The 17,888-nt window shown below is 42.0% G+C and overlaps 1 protein-coding gene across 1 annotated transcript; it reads right to left on the bottom strand.

The window, feature by feature from the left end:
• Positions 1–4,814: 4,814 nt before the first annotated feature.
• Positions 4,815–13,234, bottom strand: LOC138953420 (uncharacterized). The gene is made up of 3 exons (XM_070325229.1): positions 12,185–13,234; positions 6,826–6,957; positions 4,815–6,333 (listed from the first exon to the last, which is right to left on the bottom strand). The coding sequence occupies exons 1-3, from the start codon at positions 12,501–12,503 to the stop codon at positions 6,074–6,076; spliced, it is 711 nt and encodes a 236-aa protein (XP_070181330.1). The 5' UTR covers positions 12,504–13,234; the 3' UTR covers positions 4,815–6,073.
• Positions 13,235–17,888: the final 4,654 nt, after the last annotated feature.

Below are 17,888 nucleotides of genomic sequence, written 5' to 3'. Positions count from 1 at the left end.
TGCGGACTTCCATCCTTAGCGGATTATGACTTTATTCAGTTATCATCTGCAGAAAAACAGAAATGCTGGAGAAAAACTGTTTGTTTCTGCAGCATTTCTGCATAATGTCATCTTTCGCGAGAGCAACGTTTTATTCTGCAGTAAAACCGTTTTACTGCAGTAAAATTGAAATCAAGAATGCTGCAGTAAAACGGTGATGTTGTTTTACTGGAGAAAAACAGTTTACACTTTTTCTTCAGCATTTTGGCATTATTCAGTTATTCTGCAGAAAAACAGAAATGCTGGAGAAAAACTGTCTTTTCTGCAGCATTTCTGCATAATGTCATCTTTCGCCGAAGCAACGGGTTTTTCTGGAGCAAAACATTTTACTGCAGTAAAATTGAAATCAAGAATGCTGCAGTAAAACGGTGCTGTTGTTTTACTGCAGAAAACCTGTTTACACTTTTTTCTGCAGCATTTTGTACTGGCTCATTATAATGTTGGAGCACGCGAGCCCCCTAGGCCTCTGTCGAGAGATGGACTCATCCAGAATTACCAATAGTTACAAACTATTATATTATCCCAGGGGGCGACGAGTACAAACGCTACTTTACAAGGTCGTTCGTTTTTCTCCAGAAAAACTGTCACAGACTATTCTGAAAAAAAAAGTTAATCGCAATAATGCTGCAGAAAACCAAGTAAACATTATGCTTCAGAAAAACTGTGCTGCAGTAAAAAAACGTTGCTTCGGCGAAAGATGACATTATGCAGAAATGCTGCAGAAAAGACAGTTTTTCTCCAGCATTTCGGTTTTTCTCCAGAATAACTGAATAATGTCATAATCAGCCAAGAGCCAGTACAAAATGCTGCAGAAAAAATGTAAACAGGTTTTCTGCAGTAAAACAACAGCACCGTTTTACTGCAGCATTCTTGATTTCAATTTTACTGCAGTAAAATGTTTTGCTGCAGAAAAAAACGCTGCTTCGGCGAAAGATGACATTATGCAGAAATGCTGCAGAAAAGAACGGTTTTTCTCCAGCATTTGTCTTTTCTGCAGAATAACTGAATAAAGTCATAATCCGCTAAGGATAGACTTCAGCGCACTGTCCACGATTTTGCTAAAGCACGAAATGCATGATGTTCGAAAGGAGTTTTGTCCTACTTTGATACGTGACGTGGTACCTAACTTAAACTAACAGTTTTGAAAACATTCCAGTGACTTATCTCGATAGGGATAGTTGAGGCCGGGGTAGGTGACGCAATATATAAACCCCCCCTATTGTCCATAATCTACGTGCGAACATGTGTTTCTTCACCCTATCTGTACACGCGCCCTTGCGGATGTATGGGTGATACACTTTTCACACACTAATTGTGTAATAATGGCCTACGCAATACTGACAACTGGATCCAATTACTTCAGCTGAGTGCAGTCCAAGGCCCGTGCACCACCGGCTCTCTATGAACGGCCTGGTACAGAATCCATCAATATCCCCAAACCGCCTTGCAACCCAAAGCCTTTCTTTAAAACAGAGTGATCCAAACTTCATCTTTATGGCGTCGGCAGTGCACGCTTCAGTCTCGGATCATTTTGTTTGGGCTAGCCAGAAAACATTGATCTGATTAAAGGCACAGTAAGCCTCCCGTAAACCATCACAAAGCTCCCCGAGCGTCTACATACAGTACAAGCATACTTCCATTTGAACGGTCACCGAACAGAAACATCCTGGCTGCTTTCTGTCGAGCGTGAGAAATTTTCAAAGAATTTATTTTCGTGGACTTGGTCTTCTACAACAATGGCGCCTCGTTTTGGTGCTGGACGGCTGTTATGAAACCGGAAATCACGCCCGGACAGTAAGCCTCCCGTAAACCATCACAGATACTGTCAGGCTTTTACACACAGTACAAACACCCTTCCATTTGAACGCTCACCAAACGGGAACATCCTAGGTGCCCTACGTAAAGAGCGAGCAATTTTTAAAGAATTAATTTTGCAGATTGTCTCGAACACTTTTTGGACACATCCTGAACTCAGGTTGAACATGAGTTACTTCCCTTCGGGTCTCATTCTATCGATGTAAACTGGCGATAGCCGTGAATCGATGATTATCAAAATGTTTTTGGACCGTGGTGCGTTTTTGCGCTAGACCTAACTTTTAAAATCTAAATAATAAATTGACAGCTTGTTACACAAACATTCTTTAATCATAAAAGAATTCTTTTTTCATCAAGACAAGATCAGTACAATTCGATGTTGTGAAAGTTTGAAAAAAGAAAAGCCCGGAAGCAGGGTCACGCAAGGGTCGTAGCAGACGACGGTTTATGCATATCGCCGTTCCTCTCAACAGTCAAAAGCCATCGCTAGAGTTCTTGTGAATCACAGCCGTTTGTTTCGTGCATAAAAACGTGCTATTGTAAATAAGCTCACATCGAGTCGCATTCAAATAACTAACTGACGACTACATTGTGAACAAGAAGAGCAAACGCTCGATCGAGTCACTTTCGCAGTTCTGAATATTATATGAGGCATCAGATGGACAGGAAGAAATTGCTATTCACAACACAATGAGTCACGTTCACATAAAATTTGAGCCCGGTCACTTTTATAGTTTCCGAGAAAAGCCCAACGTTAAGTTTTGTGTTGCCGAACAGAAAAGGCTAGTTATCTCCCTTGTTTTTCTGATAACGTTCGTAAAAGGCTACAGATGTAAATACTTTGATGTAAAGAATAATCCTACAAAGTTTCAATCACATCCGATGAACTTTGTCAAAGATATAAAATGTCTAATTTTTCCTTTGACGCTGACCTGTGACCTTGAAAAAGGTCAAAGGTCAACGAAACCATCGTTAAAGTGTAGATGTCATTGGAGGTCACGACTAAACAAAATATGAGCCCGATCGCTTTGATAGTTTCCGAGATACTTTGTCAAAGATATAAAATGTCTAATTTTTCCTTTGACGCTGACCTGTGACCTTGAAAAAGGTCAAAGGTCAACGAAACCATCGTTAAAGTGTAGAGGTCATTGGAGGTCACGACTAAACAAAATATGAGCCCGATCGCTTTGATAGTTTCCGAGAAAAGTCCAACGTTAAGGTGGTGTCTACGGACGGCCGGCCGGCCGGCCGGCCGGACAGACTAACACTGACCGATTACATAGAGTCACTTTTTCTCAAGTGACTCAAAAAGGGAAACTGGATCACACGGGTTCACGATGGCTCAGGGGTAAGATAAACCACGCAAAAATAAATTCTTTGAAAATTGTTCGCTCTTTACGGAGGGCACCTGGGATGTTCTCAATCGGTGAGTGTTTAAATGAAAGGGTGTTTGTACTGTGTGTAAAAGCCTGACCGTATCTGTGATGGTTTACGGGAGGCTTACTGTGCCTTTAACGGTCGGAGACGAAAAAAGAATGGTACGTATTCATTCGGATGCATGGCAAACGACCACATACAAATAACACGCTGTTGTTTCGGATGTTACCCTTGTTAATATTTCTGCGAGCACCAAAGAGGATTGGTAGTTCCTAGAAGATTAAATAAAAGTCTCTTTCGTGTTGGGTGCAAATATGCGAGAGAGGTATGTGAGGGCCGGGAGGCAGAGATAGTGGGGGAGAGAGAGGGGGGATAGAGAGAGAGGGGGAGATGGAGAGAGAGTGGGGATAGAGAGAGAGGGGGGATAGAGAGAGAGGGGGATAGAGAGAGAGGGGGATAGAGAGAGGGGGAGATAGAGAGAGAGGGGGGATAGAGAGAGAGGGGAGATAGAGAGAGAGGGGGATAGAGAGAGAGGGGGATAGAGAGAGAGGGGGAGATAGAGAGAGAGAGGGGGCAGAGAGAAGATAGAGAAAGAGGGAGGGGGGGAATTTGTGTACAATTGTTTGTGTGTGCACATGTGTGCGTGTCAGTATGAATGTGTGCGTTGGTGCAAGAAACATTTGAAAGACAAGCCAGGCCGAAATTGCTCTGCTGTGCAAATTCGCGTGTATGTCCACCTCAATATAACTCAGTTCTCTCAAGTTGTTCTTTACAAGCTTCAAGGGGCATAAGGAGCAACATCAACAAAAACCTGGCAACGAGCTGGCAGCGCTACTCTCTCTCTCTCTTATAAATTCCACTCTGACACCGACCAGTACCAATCTCACACCACCACACCTGTCTCACTCTGACACCTCATTGTGGCACCACCATCTCACTCTGGTACCCCCACTCACACCTCATTGTGGCACCACCATCTCACTCTGGTACCCCCACTCTGACACCTCATTGTGGCACCACCATCTCACTCTGGTACCCCCACTCTGACACCTCATTGTGGCACCATCATCTCACTCTGGTACCCCCACTCTCACACCTCATTGTGGCACCACCATCTCACTCTGGTACCCCCACTCTCACACCTCATTGTGGGACCACCATCTCACTCTGGTACCCCCACTCTGACACCTCATTGTGGCACCATCATCTCACTCTGGTACCCCCACTCTCACACCTCATTGTGGCACCACCATCTCACTCTGGTACCCCAACTCTGACACCTCATTGTGGCACCATCATCTCACTCTGGTACCCCCACTCTCACACCTCATTCTGGCACCATCATCTCACTTTCACAACACCTCTCTAATTGTGACTCTCACGGTGGCATTACACTCTCTCTCTGGCACCACTATTCTCACTCTGACACCTCCGTTCTTACCAGGCACCGGCACCGGTCTGGCACCCCCATTCCCGCTCAATTAGTCTTGAACCATTCTTGCATTCACGCATTCCAAAAATGTTTTTCCGGAATTTGTAGAACACCTGAACAAATATCTGTAACGATACAAAATTTTACTTGCTGTACGTCTCGTATGTAGTCCTAAGATCCTAAAAGTTTCGAAGCAATCCACAAGGTCACTGCTTCTTCTTCTTCTTCTGCGTTCGTGGGCTGAAACTCCCACGTACACTCGTGTTTTTGCACGAGTGGAATTTTACGTGTATGACCGTTTTTTACCCCGCCATTTAGGCAGCCATACGCCGTTTTCGGAGGAAGCATGCTGGGTATTTTCGTGTTTCTATAACCCACCGAACTCTGACATGGATTACAGGATCTTTTTCGTGCCCACTTGGTCTTGTGCTTGCGTGTACACACGGGGGTGTTCGGACACCGAGGAGAGTCTGCACACAAAGTTGACTCTGAGAAATAAATCTCTCGCCGAACGTGGGGACGAACTCACGCTGACAGCGGCCAACTGGATACAAATCCAGCGCGCTACCGACTGAGCTACATCCCCGCCCGGGGGTCACTGCTGAAATACATTGCTTTTTGTCACAATAAAACTGACCATACAACTCAAAATTGACGTAAAAACCTACTGTTTTCGACCGCTCATGTGATCGACAACTGCATCAGTAGGAATGGCATAACACAAGAAATACGCAAGATAACGAAACAAAACAACCTGTTCTGGATAGTTACTTAGTTTGACTTTCTTTTCGTATGTCAAAGTTGGCAAGTTCTGCCTATTCTGAATTCTGGCAGATCGATTTTGGGGGTACCCTTATTTAGAAAGCGGTCACTGGACCCCTGTAAAAGAAATCTATGATCTGAAAAGTGTGCCAGACCGCCAAATTGACTGCATTTCATGGCATAGAAAGTTTGAATCAAATGATACGGAAATGATTGTTTTAGTTGGGGTGCAAAACTTATGCACTATTTGTTTTATAAAGTTTTTAATGAGTGAATGTTCACTGAAGAAAGAAACAAAACGAAACTACAAACATGAATGGGTATCTGGACAACAGAGCAATCATGACGTCATCTCCTCCTCCACCACCACAATCATCTTCACCTTGAGTAGTAAAGAGGCTCGTGATAATATCGTGACTGTGAACACAGTCTAATTCTTGTTCTTGTTAGAAACCCCATCTTGTGAATACATGACTTGCAACAAAGAAATAAATCTACATGCAATGTTTCGATCAACTGTCACCGCAGAGTTATATAAAGTTGACTTCCATTATTTATTCACTTTTTTAAATAAAAAAAGATCAGTGGCAGTCACATGACATCTGACGTCACTCAAATCCATCATGGCGTCGACTAGGTGACGGATCCTCACTGACAATGTCGCTGCCAAAACTTCCATCCGGCAGAGTTCTCGGTGTCGAAGCTTGTTCGGGCCGTCACATTCTGCGGGTGGCAAAGACCGTTGGAATCCTGCCACTCCACGTTTCGACAGGTGAAAGAAGTGCTTTGAACGCAGGCGGCCTTGCACTCGTCTTCTGTCGTGTTCTCTAAATCCCCCAAGTTGTTGTAATCGATGCCCGCGTCAAGGTATAACATGAAGTTGGAGCTCAGGGAGGAATCAGGGCAGTCTGCAAGAAAGGAAAAAGCACGAGAGAGATGATGATAGTTGTATATAGGTTACACACCTCCGAGTCCTGGATAGCTGGCATATTTTTCCGAGGGTCGATTTTCAGGTATTCCCGAGACTCTTTTTGTTTTTCTGGTTTTCATTGTCGATCTTTTAGTTTCAGACCGACAGACTGAGTGAGTGTTTTGACAAACGCTGTCTGCGACTTCATATATGTTCACACTATTTGAGTTTTCAGACTTTTGCTGTGATCCTTGTGGTCTCTATGTGCGAATACGTACGTAAACTGAACACCAGAATATCCGGCTACCCAAAGCGAGAATGTCAAACAGCGGGTTCCATCATTATCATCTTCATCAGCATCAGCTTCATCATCATCATCCCCATCTTGCGATAACATCATCATTATTACTAATCATCATCATCATCATCATCATCATTATCATCGTCGTCGTCGTCACCGTCGTCGTCGTCATATGTGTGTAATACTGACCACTGATGCACTGGTTGAGACTCTCGGAGTAGATGGGGAAGGCAGCAGTGCACACACAAAGGTTTCTGAAGCACATCACGTTAGTGACGGGCCCACAGTCCGCCACGCTCATGCAGCTTTTCATCCGCCACACTGAAACAGTAAGAGATAAATAGATAGATAAATAGAAGAAGAATGAGATAGATCACAAACAAAGAATTTCTAAATGGTATCGTAATGCAAGTTGATAACTAATCAGTTGGAAAGAGAACAACCCACTGTTGTCACCAATAGCAGATAATTTAATACGAGAATTTATTTAATTTAATACGAGAATTTATATCGCGCACATATCTCACCACAAGGCGACTCAAGGCGCACAGTACAAAAAATGAGAGAGCCCTGAAATGCAACCGCTCGGCGCAGAAGGCACAGCACTCTATATTTCGGGGGAAGCATGCTGGGTATTTTCGTGTTTCTATAACCCAATTAACTCTGACATGGATTACAGGATCTTTTCCGTGCGAATTTGCGGCATGTGTGTACACACAAAGGGGGGTAAGTCACTAGCAGGTCTGCACATAATGACTATTTATATCCTTGGCAAACGACGACGTCATTATGACCACAGGGCAACTATCATAAGATGGTTGGTGGCTTGTTGACAGACAAGCTTTTTTGTTGGTCCGAGAGGGGCATATCGTCTTCGGTTTCATCGTTATCGACCAAGGCCGAAGACCGACAAAAAATGCTGGTCTTTTCAATAAGCCACCAAACATCGTTTTTGTCATTATTTTGGATGAGCAAAAGGACGCACAATAACAGACGGGATCCCTATTTCGCACGTAGTTTTTAGAATGCAATTATGGGCTCAAAGCGCGTCACAGTAGTTCGAGCTAGATAACATGTGACGTCAAAGATAGGGCCTAGCTTCTTCGTCGCTTTTCTTTCAGTCTGAAAATGTACAGAGCTGCCATCATATTTGCGAGTTCCGTAAGTTTTTTGGCATATTTCTGTTCTTTCAAGTGTTTTATGACTTTTCGTTGTGCATTTTGAGATTACAGAGATAAGTTGCAAATTGACCATGAAGCGCCGCGGTAATGATCAACATTGGTTGGGTGTTTGAGAATTGAATGACTACAAATACAATCGTTGTCCTTTGAAACACGAATCCAAAGCCGCGATGGTTCCACACATCAAACAATCAGCCTGATGGGTTTTTACGTTGACAATCCACGTTTCGCCTGAAAGCTCAAATTTCGATTTGTGGCATGGCCATGGGGAACAGCGTTATTCATTCCCCAGCTGGTTATGAATGAAAACTCGTGAAAATGAATAACAGGCCCGGTTTTTTCTCACCAGAACAAGTATGATACGCCCACAACTACTTGTTCGAATCAAAATATCGGGACCTATCGCTACGCTGAATACTCGATAGCATTTACATTGCTAGTCTGACGAAGATATGGGATTAAGAGATATGAGGCAAACATAATTTGGTTCTGTGCGGTTGTTTTCTGACAATTGCAGACGAATTGTCCTCACGCACCAGCGCAACTGCTTATGTGCATTTTTGAAAAATATTGCGTTTCATTTCTTTAAACACTCTTTTACTTATTTCTTTTTGTTCTTTTTTTTATTCATTTATGTATTGAATGATGAATGTATTAATTAATTGATTGATTACTTGATTTATGTTTTTATTTATTTGTTTACAGTATGTCTTATTCATTCATACAACCTGATTTCCTGAACTCAATTCTTTGCCTTGTCTTGTCTGTCTTTGTTTCTCGCGGCTGCAGCACATCCACTGCATTTGTACTCAACATGATATCAAGTGTGTGGTTTCTCACCTTTAAACGACGAGCAAAAACAAAAAACAACATTTTTGCGTGGTCCGTTTCTCCGTTTTGACTGACCAGGTAAACACGCACAAATGCAAAGGTGTAACGTCCCTTAGCTCTTTCGAGTTCCGAGATTTGGTTGTGTTGAAGGACAGAAATTGTATTATTATAACGGGCCTAGTGGATAAGACTTCGTCCTTCACGGTTGGCCTAGTGGTAAAGCGTCCGCCCCGTGATCGGGAGGTCGTGGGTTCGAACCCCGGCCGGGTCATACCTAAGACTTTAAAATTGGCAATCTAGCGTCTGGCATTATGGGGTTAGTGCTAGGACTGGTTGGTCCGGTGTCAGAATAATGTGACTGGGTGAGACATGAAGCCTGTGCTGCGACTTCTGTCTTGTGTGTGGCGCACGTTAAATGTCAAAGCAGCACCGCCCTGATATGGCTCTTCGTGGTCGGCTGGGTGTTAAGCAAACAAAGAAACTCTATATATCGGACAAGACGGTTATTAATGACCGGCTTTTTGCAGACGACTCGTCTCTTTACACGTCCGGTAAAAGTTTACAATCTATTGAAACCTCTCTTCAAACGAGTTTGAACAACATATTTGATTGGTGTAAACAAAACTCAATGATTATACACCCAGGCAAAACTAAATGCATGGTGATCACAACACGACAAAAACACCAACTCGCTCCTCTGAATCTTCATCTCAGTTTAAATTAGTCACCCATTGAGCAAGTAACCAGCCATCGTGTTCTCGGGGTCACAATAGACGCTGAATTAAAGTGGCAGTCCCACCTCAACCGTGTTACCAAAACCTTATCTAAAAGCTTGTTCCTTCTCTCCAAATTAAAGCATTACGCTGATACCTCAGCACTCAAGTTGTTTTATTTTGGTCATATTTTACCTCATCTGAATTATGCATCTACACTTTGGGATGGTTGTAGCGATGTTCACTTAAAAAAAAGTAAATTCTCTTCACCGTCGCGCAGCTAAACTTATCATGCCGGGTCCGCAAACATCAACAGATCTGAAAAGCTTAGCAGCCTTAATTTTTTATCACTTAAAGATCAAAATCTAAACAACGAGTGACTGTGGTAAGATGAACAAAGTTAAAAAAACAAAGGAATACTGTACTCACCAATACAAGAACGAGACAAGACGGTACGAATTCGTACCGTCTTGTCTCGTTCTTGTATTGGTGAGTACAGTATTCCTTTGTTTTTTAACTTGAAGATCAGTTATTATTTAAGAAGGCGCTTTTAATGTTTAAGGTTCAAATAAACGAGACCCCACAGTACATGCGATCATTATTTCAGAAAGCAACAGACAGATATGGCTCAAAGAAATTAATTTCCCCGCTACCCGCCCGTATTGATTTATATAAAACCAGTTTAGCGTTTTCGGGCTCAACAATTTGGAATTCGCTACCATGTGAGATAAAGGGGTCAAGCACGATTAAACACTTCAAAGCGCAGCTTCGCAAATATCTGTTGTCACGAACAGTTACATTCTGAAGCTGTTTCTAGCAAGAATGCATTGCTATCACTAACCTCTATATATTTTGTTGATGATGATAATGATGTCGACGATGATCATGATGATGATGATCAGGTTGTTGTTGTGTGTGTGTGTGTGTGTGTGCGTGTGTGTGTGTGTGTGTGTGTGTGTGTGTGTGTGTGTGTGTGTGTGTGTGTGCGTGTGTATGTGTGTGCGTGCGTATATGTCTGTGTGTGTGTGTGCGCATTATGTGTGTGTGTGTGTGTGTGTGTGTGTGCGCGCGCGCATTATGTGTGTGTGTGTGTGTGTGTGTGTGTGTGTGTGTGTGTGTGTGTGTGTTTGAGTGAGTGTGTGTGTATGTGTGTGTGTTGTATTGAGTGCGAACGTGATTGCAGGCATGCGGCGCGCGTGTGTGTGCGAGTCGACTTTTCTTTTTCTTTGTATTATATTGACATACATGTACATTTCAATGTTCTATCATGGATTATGTATTCGTATAGGTAATGTTGTAATTAGTAATACTGTATGATTGCGATTGACAATTGTCCTTTTATTGTCTATTTTTATATTTAGTCAAGTTTTGACTAAATATTTTAACATCGAGGGGGAATCGAAACGAGGGTCGTGGTGTATGTGCGTGTGTGTGTGTGTGCGTGTGTGTGTGCGTGTGTGTGTGTGTGTAGAGCGATTCAGACTAAACTACTGGACCGATCTTTATGAAATTTGACATGAGAGTTCCTGGGTATGAAATCCCCGAAAGTTTTTTTCATTTTTTTGATAAATGTCTTTGATGACGTCATATCCGGCATTTCGTGAAAGTTGAGGCGGCACTGTCACGCCCTCATTTTTCAACCAAATTGGTTGAAATTTTGGTCAAGTAATCTTCGACGAAGCCCGGACTTCGGTATTGCATTTCAGCTTGGTGGCTTAAAAATTAATTAATGACTTTGGTCATTAAAAATCTGAAAATTGTAAAAAAAAAAAAAAAAAATTTATAAAACGATCCAAATTTACGTTTATCTTATTCTCCATCATTTGCTGATTCCAAAAACATATAAATATGTTATATTCGGATTAAAAACAAGCTCTGAAAATTAAATATATAAACATTATTATCAAATTTTTTTTTTCGAAATCAATTTAAAAACACTTTCATCTTATTCCTTGTCGGTTCCTGATTCCAAAAATATATAGATAGGATATGTTTGGATTAAAAACACGCTCAGAAAGTTAAAACGAAGAGAGGTACAGAAAAGCGTGCTATCCTTCTCAGCGCAACGAATATCCCGCTCTTCTTGTCAATTCCACGGGCACTGCCTTTGCCACGGGCGGTGGAGTGACGATGCTACGAGTATACGGTCTTGCTGCGTTGCGTTGCGTTCAGTTTCATTCTGTGAGTTCGACAGCTACTTGACTAAATATTGTATTTTCGCCTTACGCGACTTGTTATGTCTTAGTTTAGCAGGGACAGATTGTAAGACTAGGCGTGAGCCTAAAATCTCCATCCTTGAGTAATAAAGTTCGTTCGTTCGTTTGTATAGGCTGTATTCAACAATGGGGAGGGTCAAAATCTGAGGAAGGAAACAATGAATCGAGAAACTAAAACCCAGGTGCACATCTGCGGCTCCTAGGCAGTGTGCATGCATAATATCTCGTCCTTGCCTTGTCCCGTCTCTGAGGTATGGCGACCACAGACAGACAGACACACACACTTACATCCATTTTTATATAAAGTATAGATAGATTCCATATTGCTACACTTTCGTTGCAAGAGGGCCCTATGGCTGGAATGAGGTAAAATTATCCAATGAAATTCCCCAAGTGTCGAACACAATAGCAAGAAGATTACTGACCTCCTTTGTATGGAACACACACACACACACACACATCATCATCATCATCATCATCATCATCATCATCATCATCATCATCATCATCATCATCATCATCATCATCATCATCATCATTATCATCATCATCTGTATTAGCATCGTTGTTGTTATTATGGCCACAACACAAATATAAGCTTACTGACCTCCTTTGTATGGGAAAGCAAACGACCTTGCCGCAGCCGCAGGAAGTTTCCCGTCCGAGTGCACCATGATCTGGTCGTGACCTCGACAGTTGCCCGGCTCTTTGACCCCAGTGAAGGTGAAGGACAGACATGACGCTGTTCGAAAACACTTCAAGGCACACGTGCCGGCAGAGCCCTGGTCAGAACTGAACAGTAAGTATTGTGTGAATACAAAACCTGATGTACCTTTGGTTTGAAGCGCGAACAGGTCACTGTCACAAGCGTTGATCAATTGCAAATAAATGAAAAAGAACACAGCCAAGGATGTTGCGAAACGCATAGCTGACAGAATTTTTGATTTTCAGAAACCAAACAAAAATACTCAATCGCTTTAATATAATACTTAATTTTTTTTTTTAAATGTAATTCAAATTTGTTCTCCTTTTTGTTGGTGGTTCAGGTAAAACTCTGTGCCGTCAACAAATCGAACAGAAATACAAAATAACTTCAGTGTTGTTCTTTTATGTCTTTCGAAGTTGTTCTTGTGTGTATTGTGTTTCACTGGTTCCAATGAAGACTCTACGCTGTTTCAGAATCAGACAGATAAACTGAGTCGTTTCAAGGTGGGTTTTTTGTGTGTGTATCGTATTTCAATGGTTCCAGACAAGAATATATGCCGATTCAGAAGCAGACAGAAACAGAAAATCCTTTCCAAGTTGTTCTTTTCGGTGTATATTGAATTCCACGTGCTGAAGTTATGAACCAGTGCAAGTTTAATAGACAGTAACGCCGAATCGCTTTTATATATTTTGTTCTTGTATGTTTTCTGTACCGGTGTTTCTATTGAAAAATCGGCACCGTTTTAACTTAAAACAAGAAAACTTAACTGCTGCAATATTGTCTTTTTTCACTTGTTCTACAGAAATATATGTGCTGTTCAAAACTCAAACGTGAAACAGTGACTCGTGTCAATGTCTTTCTTTCTGCAACGTGTTCTCTCTGCGTTCAACCACAGCCTTGCAAATTTGTTCCTCCAATGAGAGGTTGAATTGATCAACTGAGACCAAAGTACGTCCTCAGCTGCACAAGTAGGCCTACGTGGAATGATGCGTACGTCATAGGAGCGATGTGTTTTTGTTGAGGTCTGCAGAATCCATAAAAACATGTTTTTGTTATTAATTTTCAATCAACTGTGAAGTGCTTTTTCTCCTGAAATTCTAATAATCAATCAATCTTCAGGATCAATAACAAAATTGTTTGTTATTACAACTGCATCCAAAGGGGTTTTTATCCCCTCGAATTTCCCACAATCTATCAATCTGCAGAATGAATAAAGAAATGTTGATGTCATTGTTAATGCTAACTGAAGGTCCTCAGATTTCACACAATCAATTAAGTAGAAGTGCAATGCCACGGGACTGCATACCCCCAGCGAAGGACAATCAATCTCTCTCTCTCTCTCTCTCTCTCTCTCTCTCTCTCTCTCTCTCTCTCTCTCTCTCTCTCTCTCTCTCTCTCTCTCTCTCTCTCTCTCTCTCTCTCTCACATACATATATGTCGTGCCGAGTTCACGAAATTGCCGAATTCGCGGAATCGGCAACATTTTTGCCCATTTCGCGTAATCAGCAAAACGCTGCCCGGCCATTACGTGAAATCGGCAGCGTTTTGCCGAAAATGCGGAAAGGCTTCTAAAATGTGTCCATTTGATTTCGCAAAAGCGACAGCTAGTCTGTTACTTTTTGTGTCACCAGAACATTGCATTCACATTGCTTTACCTCCCTACTATGTTTTGTATGGTCTTTGTTGGTCTGTGTCGAGCATAACTCCGGAAATGCACGAAAACTACACTTTCTGCAATAACTTGCCATAACGTATCGATTATTGCAATATCTATTCATTCGATTATCTAGTTGTCTAAGTGTGATGATATCCCAGGCATTTGAGAACTTTAAAACAATTTCGCAAAATGGGCAAATTTTAGAAGCCTTTACGCGATTTCGGCAAAACGCTGTGCATCGTTATTTAATCAGAACAGGAGGTGCTCCACATCAGGATTCGATCCATATTAGGGGTCCTTCCCCAATCTGCGTTTCTGTACCCGATAATTATGTGCACGCGTCCGTGCGGATGTGTGGGTGATACACTTTTTACAAAACAAATCGTACAACTCGATTCATTCGTCGTGGGCTGTGCTCGACAGCTTTCTTTGAACGGCCTGGTACAGAATCCATCAATATCACACAAACATCGCCTTGCAGTCTGCATTTAGTCAAGTTTTGACTAAACGTTTTCCGATAGGCTGGTGTCAGTGTGTGTGTGTGTGTGTGGGTGTATGTGTGTGTGTGTGTGCATGTGTGTGTGTGTGTGCATGTGTGTGTGTGGGTGTGGGTGTATGTGTGTGTGTGTGTGCATGTGTGTGTGTGCGTGTGTGTGACGGTGTGTATGATGTGCCTGCTGTGTGCGTATGTGTGTGTGGAGCGATTCTCAGAAACATGACAGCATCCTGACCTCAGGTCAAAATGAGTTCGGCTCATTCTCTCCCTGACAGGATGCCTTGGTTTTCTTTCTGTGGGTAAGAAATCGATTTTTTTTAAATTTTTTTTTTTTACATATTTAGATCTTTTCGTAATGTGTTATGGATATAAGCAGATTCGCGATCGTCGATAATGATTTTTCATGGTGTTGTGTAATTTTTAAATTTCAAAGGAATTGATATATATGTAAGACAGTTTCAAGCGAGCTATTTTTCGCGGCTGTATTTACTGTGCAAACAACTCTAAATATGGCAAAAGTGTCACGTGATAATCAACCGTTTGGTTTCAGTGCTCGCTGGAGCAGACGATTTTTTGACAGTGATGCAACCATATAATTATTACGGTCTCCTTCCGGCAGCAGTCCCACAATTTCGACTTGTTTTGACCTTAGAACGATGTCTTTATCATAACTGTGAAGAACAGAACGGAGATCACTGTCGAAGTCGGCCAATCTGCAATCATTTTCGTCTCGCGAACATCATAGTTGCTCGAGAACAACATAACTCTGTATTCTTGGTTTGATAGATTTGCGTAGGACTTTAGCGTCCGGTCAAAGAGATAACTGGCGATAGCCGTTGAGCGATGACTGATCAGAATGACTCGACAGATCTTCATAACACTTTACATTCAAATTCTTCCAGGCGATATCCCTATAGCTGGTTGTTTTATGTAAATGTCTTTGATGACGTCATATCCGGTTTTTAGCGTGTTTCACGCTCTCACTTTTAAATCAAAATTGTTGGTCAAATATTCTTTCAATCAGTCCGAACTATGGGATTGTTTTTCAGTTCGGAAGCTTGAAATTAAATTATTTAGTTTGTTCATTTAAGTTTTCATTTAACTAAATTAAACCCACATATAACAGATTTAAAAATGATTGCGAGGTGTTCTTTATCATCTCCGGAATCCAAAAAATATACAGTAGTGTTTGAATAGAAAACAAGCTCAAAATCAAGAAAATCTTTTGTGTGCAAAGTAGGTTTGCGCTTTTATTTGGAATGTTACACTCCATCGGGAAGTGGATTGACAGATCCGTGAAGAAATAAATCCAAAAACAAAGAGACTGCCAACGTTCAAAAATTCAGAATCAAAAAACAAGAAAGGTTGGTTATTGGAACGTTGGTTATTGACACAAATACGTTTCAATCACAAATATATCGGCCAAACGGTCTTTTAAGTGCACAGATCCGTGAAGATTTAAACAAAAAAGTCTATTTTGTGCTGAGTGCAAAAGAAAAGGAGAGAGGTAGGGGAGGCGCATATCAAACCGATTTGTTCTTTACCGTATAACCAGAGACTGCCTACGTGTGTGCGGTAATACTACGCAATTCCACGTTAAAAGCGAAGGGCGTGCTGACCTAAATCACAGAAGCAGGCAGAGGAGCACAGTCGCTGGCCCTTTCTCCTTTCAATGTTTTGTACTGTACAGCTCTTGTTAAACCAGTCCTCCGTTTCTTAGACGCTAGATTTGGCGGTAATTCTCGCCGAGAGGAACACACACACACACACACACACACACACACACACACACACACACACAGACACACACACACACACAGACACACACAAACACACACACAAAACAAAATAGGAGAAAAGAGCGCTGTAGATTTTGTTTGTTTGCTTGTTTGCTTAACGCCCAGCCGACCGCGAAGGGCCATATCAGGGCGGTGCTGCTTTGACATATAACGTGCGCCACACACAAGACAGAAGTCGCAGCACAGGCTTCATGTCTCACCCAGTCACATTATTCTGACACCGGACCAACCAGTCCTAGCACTAACCACATAATTCCAGACGCCGGGGTTCGAACCCACGACCTCCCGATCACGGGGCAGACGCCTTACCACTAGGCCAACCGTGCCGGTAGCGCTGTAGAAGAGGTTCTCTCTTCCATGCAGATTGCGGACACCTCGCTTGAAAAAAACACCTTTTGTTGTCACTTTCATTATTATTTCATATAAAATGTGCCTGTCAAATACTCCGCGTGCAATAATCCATCTCCCATGGCTTGTCCAAATGGTATTCCCCTTTCAACACAGACACCACTGTATATACAGTAATACGGCGTTTCAAATACTTTGCCACACATGTAACCCAAACAAAACATGTGCCCGTTCCCCTTCTTTTATAAATACAAAGCTTCGGCCCCTGTTGATTTTAATCACCCAATTTTCTTGTGCAACAATTTAAACTGGCTTCGCATGCGATAATAGTAAATTTATGGCATAGTTTGTTTGTGTGTGTGTGTGTTTGTGTGTGCGTTTACTTGTTAGTTTGTGTGTGTCTGTTTGTTGGTGAGTGTATCTGAATGCGAACTTGATTGATAATAAGTGTGCGTGTATGAGTGTGTGTGCGTATGTGTGTGTGTGTGTGTCTGTGTGTGTATGTGAGTGTGTGTGTGAGTGTGTATGTGTGTGTATGTGTATGTGTGTGTGTGCATGTGTGTGTGTGTGTGTGTGTGTGTCTGTTTGTCTCTCTGTTTGTCCGTCCGAGTCTGCTTATTAAACAAGTGTTGACTATAACGGGTTCAATACGCCGCCGCGTGGTGACACGGGGGTGGGACATGGGTACCGCCTCTGGGTCTGCTCAAACAGTTGACCCATGTCCGTCCTGGGCCGGATTCCAATCTGCGACCTCTACGTTTCAATTTATTTGCTATTGAACCTAAATTAAAAACTTACAGCATAAACTCTCCAATCCTACAGAACAAATCAGTCTAGGATTGATAAATATACACACTCACACTCGAATCGTATCTTCTTTTTCACACGTCCGAATGCGTACAATTTACAAAGTTATACTATCCAAATGATGAGCTACTTCCCTTTTGCCAGAACATCAATTGTTTCCCAGTCAGAATGCGTACAATTTACAAAGTTATCCTATCCAAATGATGAGTTACTTCCCTTTGACCTCTGTCGCCAAGCTTTTTTCTGTACAATCAAAAATTCTCTTGCTATCATGTTGATAAGTGCGACATAGAAATGCAGAACATGCATTTATTCAAACGAGAAAACAATTTAGAAGCATTTGAAGTCTTCAATAGTGTTGTGTGTCACAAGTGACGCGCACGTAACGGGAACAATTAAAAATCGACAAAAGTTCACAATAGGCATAACTTTGCCATTTTTACACACGGAAGAACAGTCAAATCAATTATCTACTTTGAACATGTTGATTTGTTTAGC

This window comes from Littorina saxatilis, linkage group LG17 (assembly GCF_037325665.1).
Source record: "Littorina saxatilis isolate snail1 linkage group LG17, US_GU_Lsax_2.0, whole genome shotgun sequence".
Classification (NCBI taxonomy): Eukaryota; Metazoa; Mollusca; class Gastropoda; order Littorinimorpha; family Littorinidae; genus Littorina; species Littorina saxatilis.
Note: the sequence above shows the minus strand (reverse complement) of the source record. Positions and strands in the feature narration are given on the sequence as shown.

Excerpts from the sequence above, each read along its gene's own strand:
- LOC138953420 (XM_070325229.1), bottom strand. The coding sequence starts at position 12,503 with ATGCGTTTCGCAACATCCTTGGCTGTGTTCTTTTTCATTTATTTGCAA. Across the intron at positions 6,958-12,184 it reads TGCTTTCCCATACAAAGGAG|TGTGGCGGATGAAAAGCTGC; the intron begins GTCAGTAAGCTT and ends TTACTGTTTCAG. Across the intron at positions 6,334-6,825 it reads TCTCAACCAGTGCATCAGTG|ACTGCCCTGATTCCTCCCTG; the intron begins GTCAGTATTACA and ends CCTTTCTTGCAG.